Below are 13,934 nucleotides of genomic sequence, written 5' to 3'. Positions count from 1 at the left end.
TCACCTGCATTACATTAGAGCAGAAAGGATTGGGGGGATCCTTTCTGCTCTAATGTCAGCTCAGACAACTTGCTTATCTTACATTAAAATGTCTGCTGAAACTTCATTACAGACAGGTGTCTCTTTCTTTGTTTAAATGTATTGTTTTAAAATATTACTGAGATCAAGTGCCCTTTTGAATATTAGAGGGCTGAGTATGCTACACCAGAAAATATATCCGGTCGCCATCACGGTTCTACAGCATGCAAACATTAGGTTAATATTTTTATGACATCCAAATGATCATTATAAGCACTACATTCTAATACAGGTATGTAGCAGGATATTTTACATAGCAGACTGAAAATTATTGTTCTCTATCAGATATTTCAGGATATGGAAGGTAATGCAGACTGGAAATCAGGTTTACAGAAAACAAAATATTTCACTTCCCCAAAGTCACTGGGAGTTGCCAACACCTTGTGTAAAACACCCTTTGTTCTGGGTGTTTAGGACCCTCTTGCTGGTGGGAAAATGACACAGGTGGGCCCCATACAATCATTTTCAATGGGAACATTTTCTAAACAATTCGGGACATAAACCACTGAACTAGGAGTATCTACCCAACTATCAATACATAGTAAATACATTTTTGCAAGGAACAATTTGAGTTCTGTTCATTTGAAATATAAGAGACTTAACTGCACCCTTTAAGAAGCATAATAGACAGAACATAGAAAATGTATGGAACCACTTCATATAGATTATAAGACACTTACTAAGCTTGGATTCCCTGATGTAAACCAGCATGTAAGCATTCGTACAATGCCGTACAGATAAGTCATCATCATGGCCTCCATAATTATGCTCAATAGCTTCCTCCTTTGTACATCTTGAGACAACATCATCGTCAAATTTACACCACTGAAGAAAGAAGAAATGCATCTCAAAGATAGAAATAGCTAAAAGGATATCAAGTGAATGGCCCAAAAAACAGAAACTCAGACTACTGTTTAGCATGGCTATTACATCCATTCATGTTTACTGTATCATGAAAACATGATTCACCACTTTTCCAACACTATAGCGACAACTGCTCATTGGTGTCATGCTTTCAGACAGTCAGATATCCAAAACTCATACTGACAAGCCAAGATTAATGGCTATTTTTTTCATGCTACCAAGTTCTCTGTAAATAAGAATTCCTGAAGTAAACCAGTGTTATGCATTAAACAAAATACAAAACAGGACCATGCAAACTACAATGTCATGAAGAGGCAAATGTAAAGATCTGGCATATCATATTTTCATATAAAGAAATTAAGTCTGCAGTGAAAGCAAGTAAATTAACATATGTCTAAAATATCATTAGGGCTTTGATACCTAGAATAGTAAAACCTGTTTAGTATTCTGCTGCTTTACATAGTAGTAATGTTTCAGCTGGCAAGCCATTCTAATTTACTAGATAGCATATAACCCCCCCCCTTTTTTTTTTTTTCACAGTAGTGTAACACAAGAAGGTAAAATCACTTTCCCAGAGTACACTCTGAACAAAAGAATAGGCCACTGTAACAAAAACATTGCAGACTGGTGTTAAAGCAAAAATCTGCATAAGCACAGTTATAGGTCTCATGTTTTACTATCAGATGATTCAGAAGCTAATTAAGAGTCATGCAGCCGTACTTACTTTTGTGCTTTAACAGTTAAAAGACTACAGAGAAAAACACATTTTTCACATCATCTAACATGTATGTATATGATCTTATCCAGAAAGGTCCAAATTATGTAAAGGATAAAGCAAATGTGATTTAGGTCAGATACAAAGATATTACCACCAAGTAATTCCCCATCGTTACTATGAGGAGCTCTGCTAAACGATTTAAGGACAAGAGGCATGCAAAGGGTAGTACCAGGGGATATTTCAATGTGTGTTAGTAAATTTTAGGCATGATGTCCCAATTTTACACATGTAATTGTACTCATTTTCATCAGCTTCTCAAGAAAATATAAGAAAACATCTTAATAAGGGTTACTCCACTACTATGCTAACACAGGAAAGCCATATTAAACTGCAAGTTAAGACATTATCGTGGGCAATAATTGCCATGTAAAATAAATTATCGATGATTTAAAGCAGCAGTATTTTTATTTATTAACTACCTTTCCATTGCCTTTATCATCCTGATCACATACGTCACTGTAAATGCCTCCAGTAGTTATCTATTTCAGAGAAAAAACAATAATTTAGGAGAATATTTGCAGGACGTGGGCTGCAGCCTGACCCCAGTTAATAAGCAGTTTTACCCTTCAAGTTCACTAAGTAACCGTCAAAATCATGAACTAGATACTTGAACTGCAGAAACAAATGTGAAAGTAAACTGTATAAAGAATAAAAACATTTCCGTTGGACTGCTGCTTTAAATTGATTAAGTCTCACAGGTCCAGGGCAGTATTGTCCACCACTAAGCCAACAACAGCTATAAAACATCTCTCACAGACAGGTAATTCGTACTTTAATTCCATGATTCCAAAGCCTTAAGTCACCTTAGTCCCCTAGATTAGGTAAACACATACTTTGCCTTCTCCTTTGGGATTCAAATAAACAACATAATGCCCTCCATGGTTGTCCCCACTGTGCACCAATACGGCATGTAGTATGTAGTTAGCAGGGTCCTTGACATCGGGTTTTTGCAGGAATTCATCCAGTGGCAATTGTTCCGGAAACTCAAACCTGACAAAAGAAGGAAAAACCAAAAGGCAGTGACCTATGACAGGCAAACAAACAATCTGAGCATAGACTCACAAGTAACAAAATCATTTTGTACACGTTTGGTTCAATGGAATTATGTTCATCCCTGGTATCGATACAAGCTATTGTTCCTTAAGTGCATAGAACTTAATCTTAAAGCAGAATTGGGCACAGTGTTTGATTAATTGAATATGGTTAGGTTTTGTTTTTCTATAAAATAAACCTTCCATCAAACCATTCTAAATTACACAGGATTTTCACAAGTCCGGAATAAAATGAAACTAAAGAATGTTTAAATTATCCTGCTCTTAAGACTGTACTTGGCTCACACCAGTAACCAGATTGCGTGTTCTGGCATCCGAGGCAAAGTTACTAATCTTCCTTCTCTCCATTAAATCACCAATATTGTCTGCATAGTAACAGTGTATGGCCACAAAGAAGTTTGGCAGTCCATGGAAAGGGTATGAGATTGCGCTCTCCATTGTCAACCATGTTTGCAGCTAATTTCCAAAATTGTTCTGTGTCCAAGGCAAGTAACTCTTCTGGCTACTATTCATCCCAGGCAACTTCCTGCTAAAGTCCTGATTAACAAAAGCTCTATTTTAAATGGATTACCTGTCATTGATCTTGATATTTTGATCGGTTTGAGGATCATACATGAATCGCATTAGTTGAAGATGTAATACAGGTGGTAAAGTTACAAATTTTACACCTTTCTCTGCTTCCTACAAAAAGAAATACATAGATAAGTTAGCTACAAACACTACAAATGGCACTAAAAACCCCCCCCCAAAAAAACAGTATTCCCTTACCTATAGATTAGAAATAAGGGATTTATATCAAAAAGTCACAAGCTAAATGTTTCCTTTTCAAAGTAAAAAAGGCAGATTGGAACGTTGGGCCATAAATGGCAGTCCCAAGAGTTGGGGCAAAAAAAAAAAAAGTGCCAGATGCCAAGCATGGATATTAGAACTTGTGAAAAGGTGTTTATATGCAACATTCACTGATGAGTACATGTATTTACCTGCAAGCCATGTTCCCCAGCATCATACTTGTTATCACCATCTAGCTGTTCCACTGCTACATAGTCAATAAAAGACTCAAAGACTGCAGAAAAGTAAAACAAAAAAAAACCCACAAACATTTTACAACTACGATCCAACAAGCTTATTCTGCTGTAATAGTTATTCTTATATAAAATGAGATTAAGAACGAAGGCTTCTTTCTCACGCTACTAAGACGGCAATGCCACTTTTACATTTGTAAGCGAGACAAATAATGAGCACAGAGTTCCTAATAAAAATAAATGGAAAGTCCCCGTATCTCATAAGGCTGTGTACTGGTTGTTTAAGTTGCTGTAACGTTGCATCACATTCAAAACATACCATACAATGTTTTTCTTTAAAGCCCAGTTAGTATTGTTAGAACTAGAGTTAGCTACTAGATTGGGTGAAATTTTTCTGTGCTGTACAAAAACTACCTAAAATAGAAAATTTCAATGTAAAAATAAATAGGAAGAGTTCAGCCAACCACAAGCAATGTTTGCACAATTGTGAATGGCAGACCTCTCCAACCAGTTCCACTGAAAACAAAGCTGCAGGTCCCATTAAATACAGAGTGTAGGCCGGTACCAATATTTCCAAAATCGCCTAAGAGTCCAAGTGTAGCTTAGTTTAAAAAAAAAATAAAAAAAATCCACAAAGGAGATACATGACCCAATACCAAATTATTAATGTTCTTTTTACAACTAACTAAAATGTCCGTTGCTTATTTACATCCTGACTGCAAGATATGTCCTAAGGTACTAAAAATAATAAGGTTAGCAAACTATTAATAGAGGATTTATGCAAATGGATAAGCATATGCACAAGGATAAAACACAAGTTTTCAATGGCACAAATATTTGTCCGATTCAGCTCCCTCTCTGTAATCCATAATGTACGGTAGCTGAACATACATACTTTGTACTATGCTATGAATAAATATTGCCAGCAAGTACAGATATATAAACACGGACACTCGTACATAAAAAAAACTCAACTGAGAAGTTTGCTTAATTAAATAAGTAACTAGTTTACCATTTACAGTAGATTCATCTATAATCTGGTATTGTGTAAGAGTATTGTACATTGGTAATAAAACATGGTACTCACTGTTTTTCTTTCCTTTTATACTTAGCTGTATGTCATAATAGTCCTCTATTCGTTCAGACCGGTAGTCTACATGCTTACACTGTATGTAGGACTGAAAGAAAATGAGAAAGTTTCAGTACCTATTGTAGAAATTAAATGCCTATTAGTCAGTACTTAAAATTTTAAAAAACAAAAAAACACATACCACCATCTTTCCTCGGAATAATTTTGGAATAGTTCCTTCTACACAGGTTCCTTTCATTTTGTTTTCCACGTTATCCAGTAACTAAGATGAAAAGATTAACCGAACATTAGTTATTTTTACAAAACTATTGCACCAGGTACAAACACCCAAGCGGCAAGGGCTTGCAAAGCATGCATGTATGTATATATATCTATCTATATCTATATCTATCTCCCAGCTGGGGTATTACCAAATAGGACATGATATTAATCCAGTGGAAGGACTGGAAACTAGTTGCTGGTCTCAGCTGATGATCATTTCTCCTCTTGTGTTACACATTTAGAACATTTCATATTTTGTCAACTTACCACTCTACATAATTCTTGGACATCATGTTGCATAAAGCTGTCTAAAGTTTCCCATCTAAAAAAAAAAAATACAAAATTACGCTACTTAACAAATGCAAGTGAACACAAACACAAGTTTATTTAATGATCTTGACTTATGTCAACAATTGGATTAGTTGAAGTGTTAAGTTTAATACCTCTGAATAATAGACTGGAATTTGGTATCTGTGGAACAATACAGGCAGTGGACAAAAGATAAAAAAAAAAATGAAAACACGGGTAAAAAGGGACACATCAAGCTTTAGGGAGCTTCAGTGACCAAGACCGTTTCACATGCAACCATGTCTTAGATTACTTCAACATGGAACCAGGAGAAAAACATTAACAGTCTAAGGGGTAAATTTATCAAGCTGCGGGTTTGAAAAAGTGGAGATGTTGCCTATAGTAACCAGATTCTAGCTGTCATATTGTAGGATGTACTAAATAAAAGATAACTAGAAATCTGATTGGTTGCTCTAGGTAACATCTCCACTTTTTCAAACCCGCAGCTTGATAAATTTATCTCCAAGAGAGCAATCATTTAAAGCGCAAGGCAAGACAGGTAAGCAACCGCAGATCAATTGACTAAAACTAGTGTTCAACCCCAGTTTCATCACAAAACGGACTGACAAGGCTATGGTACCTACACATCCCATGATCACATTTCCAAAGGAATTGGCCGATTTCCACTTTTAAATTTGTAAATTAATAAAATCTAAAATGGTAGCTATGCCCCCGCAACCCTATAAACTTTTACAACCTGGCTTTTATTCGAAATACAAGGTCATTTAGAAGATTACAAGCTTCTATGAATCGTTTAGAGCCAACAACAATCCCCCCCTCCACCCCCATAACAGCCAAGTTGACAAAACTGATGTACCCATTTCATGTGTTAACGGTTAAGGTTCCTAATTCTGCTCTTTTGGTTCAGAAGTTAGTCAACAACCATCTGAATGGGTAAGAAACATCCCACATAAAATCTAGTATCTTAAGAAAACAGACATGATTGCGGGCTTGGGGTCCCACAATATGTATTACAGAACCACTCAATTAGAGCAAAAATTATTTATTAGTATTATCCTAGAGGTGTAAAACGGTGGGTTGATGGAGAGACTTTTTTTTTTTAAATAAAGAAGTGTCCCTCTGGACTCCCTTCCTTTGTTTCCACAAAGAGCATGAACTTTCTCCTTTAGAACAAATCCCATCATCTCACACTCCCTTGAGATCTGGAAACCCAGTTTTTTTTATAAACTAAAAACGGACCCTATGACCCTCCAGTATTCTGGACTTTACTCCCAGAATGCAGTCTTTTCATGGTGGAAGGGGTTTACCAAGAAAAACTTTGTTGACTCCCCCACAAACACAAATTATGAAGATTTCCTTGTGGACTAGCTTTCCTCACAGAGTTGTTCTCCTTTTATCATAATAAAACTGAGAATACTTAGATTACGAGCATTTGTTATTTTTAAATAACCAGCACCCACTCCCACTATAACATTATTAACTTAATCAATAAAATTACAATTAGCAAAATTTAACAAGAAGAAACACCAATATGTGTGTTGGTGAGAAAGTGTTTTAAACAGTTACCTTTCCATGAAACAATAGAAAAGCATTTGGAAAAGTTGCTGCTTGGGAGATTCCAGGACACCAAGCACAATTAACTGCATTACTTTAGATGCCAAGCGCCTAATTGTTGGACACTGGAGGGAAACGCCTCAATTTTCATTTCACCAGTGATAACCAGAAGATAGGGGATGTTTTACAAATGGAGAAGATAATCCTTTTCCAGATTTACAGTAGCTGAATTCCAAAATATCTGTTTTCCCTGGTTATTTTTTTGTGAAATCTTTATTAAATAAAAAAATTCTCCATATTCTTTCTACAATGTAATTAAAGACAAACCACCAGTACGGCCTAGTAGTGGTACATTCTCCATAACTGCTTAGGTTTTCTTTCTTGGGGGTAGTATTCTAAAGTGCATCCTAAAGTGAAACAGCTTGAATACTTAAGTGAATTGTGAGTTTGAAACAGAATCAGGCGAGTTAGAATAATACAGAAACAGCTACACAAATATAGTCACTACCAAGGACATCTGATACGATGTGCAGTGGGTGTAATGCATTTGTTTTGTGGAAGGCATTCTAGAAATTCAGCTATGGTCTAATCTGTAAAGTTTTCTTTGTTGCGGGAGGAGATAGCTAAACTGCAGGCCAAGAAATGTAGGATGTCTGTATCCTTGAGGACACCACTGCCTCAGAGAGCCCCCAGAAGATTTTCTGCCTGGACTACTGTGAGCTCTGAAAGGAGGAGATTTCCAGAGGGACACAGACACATCCCCGCAAGCTGTGACATTGCAAACCTCATATGCTGTTCCCGCAGCACTGGAATGTACAACTAATATAGGTAATACAGAACATAAGAACATGGGGACTTCTAACTATAGGAACAGAAAAATTAAGTCTCCAAAAATGACCTCACTTCTTTTGGTGGATTTCATTATAAGAGGCATACAGGTGAGGTGAAGGCAGCACTCATTGCATCAGAGACTTCAATGTGTGACTAAGGAAGTGGTGTAATGAGGAGAGTTTTAGATTTATATACCATGTTCATGCCATCTAGCAAAATAAGGAGTCCTAGAAAAGGGACGAGCTGCATCCATCTTCAAGGACGACCAAACTACTAAGTAAGCAGTTTGGAAGCTTCACCAGGAACTATTTTAAACAGATGGGGGCAGTGAACTAAATAGGAATAAAACAATCTGCTCCCCAAACCAAGAGGTATTGGATATTGGAACAGAAAACATATCTGCGATATACCTCAAGGTCCTGAAAGGACATCCAGACATTGCAGAGAGGACCTTAATCGGGTTTCCAGCATCAGGATCAGACAGAGAGAAGACTTTACCGCACAGAGGAGTCATCTGACAGGGTAAGTGCTACTACCCCTGTATAAGATGCACCCAGTTATTAGACCCAAAATTTTGGGGGAAAAGGTGCGTCTTATACATGGGGCAATACGGTAGATACATCAGAGACTGTACATAGAAGGGCAACTAAAATGGTGCATGTTCTAAAGCACAAAACTTACCCGGAAAGACAAAGATCTATAGTTTGGAACAGAGTAGAGGAAAGGGGAGACATGAAAGAAACTTTCAAATATATCAAGGGTTTTAACAAGGTACTGGAGATAAACATTCTTCAAATGAAAAGAAGTATTAGAACATGATGACATGCACTGAAACTGGAAGGAAGAAGGTTCAGAGGATATTTGAGTAAAAATGTCTTCCCAAAGGTGTAGTAGATAAATGGAATAACCTCCCATCAGAGGTGGAAGAGGCTATTAGAGTAGGTCAATTTAAACATGCTTGGGCTAGACATAAAGATATCCTTACAAAGAAATAAGGATTACATAGGGTTGGAGGTTAGCATAGGTTAAAAAATGGGCAGACTAGATGGGCCAAGCTGCTGTTATCTGCTGTCAAAATCTAGGTTTCTCTTACCTTCATTGTAACAATGGGTTCTAATGTATAACCCTCAGTAATGTATTCCTTATGCTAATTGTGAAAGATATGCGTTTATGTATCGGTTTTAAACCATTATATAAATGGAATAATGGTGTGTTATGTTCAATATGATTAACTGACTTGCCCCAAAATATTTTTTGAAAGTGGTAAAACAAGATCACCCCAAATCAGGAAGTCAGGCAATGCAAAAACCAATCACAGTGGCGCAAAAGGCATCAGGCAGTGAGAGACTAATCATCTGACCATATCTTCTTGACAAACACATAAGTGCACTTGTGGTGCTAACCTACAGCACTCTACAATCATTGTTTCCTACTGTGAATGGTTCTTGCTGTTCCATAATGCTGTGAGGTGCATTTTCCTGGTGTGGTTTGGGTGCAGTATTGCCATAGAAGGCCAGGTCAATGCTAATTGCAAGTTAGCGGTACTGAGGAACCATCATTACCCAATGCTAAAGCATTTATTTCCTTATCTTAGTGGTGTCTTCCAGGGTGACAATGCTCCATCCACAAATCATGTGTAGCTGCCTAATTGTTCCATGAGCATGTTACATGTGTTACCCATATATCATCAACTTTCAGTCACCAGATCTGAATTCAATCAAGCATTTCTGGGATATTTAGAAACAATGTCTGATACACTGTTTCCACCATCATCCAACAGTCATCAGTTGAGTTTCCTTGTGGAAGAATGGTAGTACATCCTTCCTGCACAGTTCCAGATATGGATAGACAATGCCACAGCACATACAACTGTACTAACCACACGCAGTGGTCCATCACCCTATTAGATGACTTCATTTAGGTGTTGCCATTTTTTGTGCACTACCTGTAATTGTGCCATTAAGTAATCAGGTTCAAGCTTTGCATGTATTTTAAAATAATGGTAGACAGATTAATTTAAATTTGAATACTGGTCTAGGTGAGTAAACTATGATACCAACGCTTCAATCTTCTAAAGAACTTTTAATACCATTAAGTGTCTAAAGATTTTAAAAACTTACCCAAATGATTTTGTTAATTTTTTAGTTCCTACAGGTTTGTCACTGTGTTGCAATTCATAGAATACTCTCTGTAAAGCTAGAGGAACACTCTTAGAGGAGTCATCGCCTTCTGTTGGCATCATATACACAGCCTGGGTGGAAAGAACACAGAATGATTATTAAATCATGCTAAACAACTGGACAAGGGACATTTTTAGCTTTTGCAACTGACTAAAATTAATATTCCTGTATGTTAGGTTGCTTTCTATTTGTATGTTATAAAATTCAGACGTAATTTAATTGTGCATCACAGTACTAAAATCTAAATATATAAGAAATCCTAATAAACTAGGAAAATTTGCAAGTGAGTCAAACAATGAAAACAAAACAAAACAAAGGACTATCAACTTTCAAAACTACGTTAAGAGCCATTGTTTGAAAACATACAGAATGTACGCTATAAAGCAATACTGCACATGGTTAGAAAAGAACAGCCTGTATACTTCGTCTTTTTGTAGGAATATAATGCATAGGTGATAAAATGTGCAACCAAACTACTTCATACCTCCATCTATTACTTACATCTAAAATGATCTTAGACCATGACTTTTTTCATAGCAGTAAAATGCTAAAACTCTTTTTATTAATATTATTTTTAAGGTATTACTAAATCTCCAAGTTACTTAAAACCCCAATGACTTGGTTACAATAACAAAAACTTTATTCAACTTCCCGACTTCTCCTGGCAACAGTTACATGCGGTAGCACTCTGAACAGTAAGGAGGTGTGCTAATTGGCATTGACTGTTTTCTAGAGAGAAAGTGAATAGAAATAGCTAATAACTAATTAAAATAATATTTGGGACAAAATGATTTTAAACGTATATGAAAATATAAAAAATTTGATAAAAGGAACAGACAGGACCAATTTAAAATTGATTTTTTAGAAACGTGTATTTTATCTGATATGACAAAGCTCAGCAAACAAGTAAAGTACGTACCTTGCGGAGTTGGTTTGTGAAAAACAATGTTTGCAGTAAACTGTTCATGTAACAAGTTGCTCCCTGATTCTTTAATCCAACATACCCAGTGTGCTTTTTTGAATCCCATCTACAGAGAAGAAACAAATGTGAACATACTACAAGCACAAAAATGAGGTTACAACCTGTATAGGTTTAAGAACAAAACTTAAAATACAAAGTTACCTTATACAAAAGAGCTAATAATATTACAAATATATATGAAAGATGTGTGCAACTTGCAAGAACTGGAGATAGAGATTTTATTCTACAAGACACAGCAGACATCCAGTCTTTAAGCCTGTTAAAGGACACAGCACACAGCCCAACTTCTGTTGGAGGTATGGGAACCCTTACATATTTATAGATTCTCTCCACCCTTAAAAATAAGGCAACATTTATTTTAGGTTTAGTGGACCTTTAATACTTACGCCACCCCATGAGGAGCATCTGCCTGCACATAGACTTCAAAAGTCACTTTGTCATCCTCTATGAAGCCTTTATCTGAATCAGTAACTTCCTGGAGAAAGGAAACACACGTATGTGTAGGTTGATAGCCAAGACTTTACTTTCATTGTCATGTCACTAAAATATTATTTATGCACACAAGTATTGCCAAAGTATTGAACTTGGCAACCATGATGAGTAAAACGTTCTACATATACATGTTCAAACAATATTCTAGAGTACTAAATTGGTCATATTTATGAAAACTGGTATACAAGAAAATGTACCTTAAACTCATAGAAAAATGTCAAGCATCTGCTTGCTAACAGTTTGGAAAATAAAAGCATTGGATTCTATGGGTTTCAGTACTTTCTCCCCGTTTACCCATTTTCAGAAAGGTCATGTAATGACTGCTCATATTACCCAACAAGAGTGGGCTGACTGTTCCTAGAGGCAATGTAAGGCTTTATCATCAACCAATTAATTTTTTGTTCTATTTCTCATTCCCCAACTGATGAGATGTTCTGCAAACATTGTCACTGATTTTTTTTTGGTGCCTTATTATTTGAAGAATATATGGACATATAGTGTTCCTAAATGGTATGGAGATATCCGGTGGTATCGGTACTCAGAGCAGAATAAAACAAACCCACACAAACTGTTGAACCTGTTGGCCAAGACCTGTTGTTAATGAACAGAAAGGAAAAAGGTAAGGGATGGTGGCAATCCCAACTTAGTAATTTTCTAACTTCCCCGGCGCAGTGAAAGTACAGAGTAAATGTAATTATTAATAAGACTTTTTATTGTTTGTGCATGTTATTTACCATTTGCATTTTGTTAAAATAAAGAGTGATCCCTCTAAAATCATTCCATAATATTGAAATAATGAAGGCAAACAGCATACATTCAAAAGAATACCATATCAATTCTTTGGTCATATTCTGGATACATACCAGCACAAGAATATGGATAAACACTGTCAAACCCACCGAGGGAGTCTTGATATTTAAGTTCCAAGAAACCGCCCTGTTAGTAACGGCAAAAAAGTTTATAGCCTGAACCGTGGCAAAGTAGGAATGGATGGATATTGACGAGTGTATAAAGACCAAGAGCTAGGTTTACTAAGCTGCGAGTTTGAAAAAGTGGGGATGTTGCCTATAGCAACCAATCAGATTCTAGCTTTCATTTATTTAGTACCTTCTACAAAATGACAGCTAGAATCTGATTGCTTGCTATAGGCAACATCCCTACTTTTTCAAACCCGCAGCTTAGTAAATCTAGCCCCAAGTCCCAATTCAAAGATGGTTATGAAATACCAAGGTACTGCAGCGGTGAACAGCGGTCTAGGAGGTATGTAAGCCGACACCCTCATACCATTTAGGCACACTATATGTCTTTTTACTGTTTGTGCATGCTATTCACCATTTGCATTTTGTTAATTTGTTAAGTCTTATTAATAATTACATTTACTCTGTACTTACACTGTGCCGGGGAAGTTAGAAAATTTCTTTCCATTCCAATAGGAGATTGGGCCCTTTCTGCTCAGCCTTTATTCCCCTGGCTGCATACTTTTCTATCAGGAAGCGCAGTTCTCTCATTATTCTATTTCTCGTTTGTAATCCCAACTTAGTATCTAGTCATACTTACTAGATGCATATTCCTCCATAGTCGACAATACTTTCAGAAATTGCAACTATTCTATAAATCAATAGCCTTTGTTCCTGTATTTCCAAATAGGACTTTCTTCTAGGGGTGCATGATAGAAATTACTACCCACCATTATCTGCACCAATCTCTCATATGGAAGTAAAAGTACTTTACTTTCTAAATCAGGTGTGCTTTGAGTAGGGGTGGGAGGGAAATGGAAGGAACCTAGGACCACTCATGGCTATCTGCAGTGTGAAAATATAGTCTGCTTTACTTTATATCTTAGGGTAAAGATATTCTCGACAGAAACTCAATTTAGCGCAATGTCCAATAGAAGCCTTGCACAATGTGTGGCTGTGCACACTTCCCGGTATTATGTGACCCAAAACATTGTGGTTTTTTGGGGGTTTTTTCTTTACGAATACTGAACACCCTCCGTCTGGACATCACATAGAAGTGAATCTGCCCGAAATAATCAAGTTTTGAAGCATCCCAATAAATTATTAAATGATCAACTCTATTAACACTATTAATCTTATACATAATCAAACTACAGAATATTACTTACACTCCACGCCATAAAATTGGAAAATCCCCAATCATTCTCTTTGTGAAAGAACAAGTGACTAATGCGTCTGCTAAATGATTTTTCGTCATCTTTGTAGTTAATTATCTTTAGCACTGCCTGTGCATGACAGGACCATGACCTGCAAAAATAGATAAACATTCTTTTTACATTTAAAATACCAGTGCAACAACACAATTCAGGAGACTACAGTTTACATTAGCTGACAGTGTCAACCAGATAAGCAAAAAATACTGCACAAGACTTTATTTTATTTTTAAATAAATAATATTTAACATGTTGTAGAGTTTAACCAAAA

The 13,934-nt window shown here is 36.3% G+C and overlaps 1 protein-coding gene across 2 annotated transcripts in view; it reads right to left on the bottom strand.

The window, feature by feature from the left end:
* Positions 1-13,934, bottom strand: part of USP7 (ubiquitin specific peptidase 7) — a 51,618-nt gene that overhangs the window by 21,289 nt on the left and 16,395 nt on the right. For both annotated transcript variants that reach the window (XM_075179828.1, XM_075179829.1), the window contains 12 exons: positions 13,619-13,757; positions 11,388-11,476; positions 10,939-11,047; positions 9,960-10,090; positions 5,413-5,467; positions 5,066-5,146; positions 4,882-4,972; positions 3,753-3,835; positions 3,344-3,453; positions 2,554-2,710; positions 2,140-2,199; positions 759-903 (listed from right to left, as the gene is read on the bottom strand). In XM_075179828.1, coding sequence (XP_075035929.1) covers positions 759-903; positions 2,140-2,199; positions 2,554-2,710; positions 3,344-3,453; positions 3,753-3,835; positions 4,882-4,972; positions 5,066-5,146; positions 5,413-5,467; positions 9,960-10,090; positions 10,939-11,047; positions 11,388-11,476; positions 13,619-13,757 — 1,250 coding nt within the window. The remainder of the gene's footprint in view (positions 1-758; positions 904-2,139; positions 2,200-2,553; positions 2,711-3,343; positions 3,454-3,752; positions 3,836-4,881; positions 4,973-5,065; positions 5,147-5,412; positions 5,468-9,959; positions 10,091-10,938; positions 11,048-11,387; positions 11,477-13,618; positions 13,758-13,934) is intronic.

This window comes from Mixophyes fleayi, chromosome 7 (genome assembly GCF_038048845.1).
Source record: "Mixophyes fleayi isolate aMixFle1 chromosome 7, aMixFle1.hap1, whole genome shotgun sequence".
NCBI classification, from domain to species: domain Eukaryota; kingdom Metazoa; phylum Chordata; class Amphibia; order Anura; family Limnodynastidae; genus Mixophyes; species Mixophyes fleayi.
This window is presented reverse-complemented; position numbering and strand designations above follow the sequence as displayed.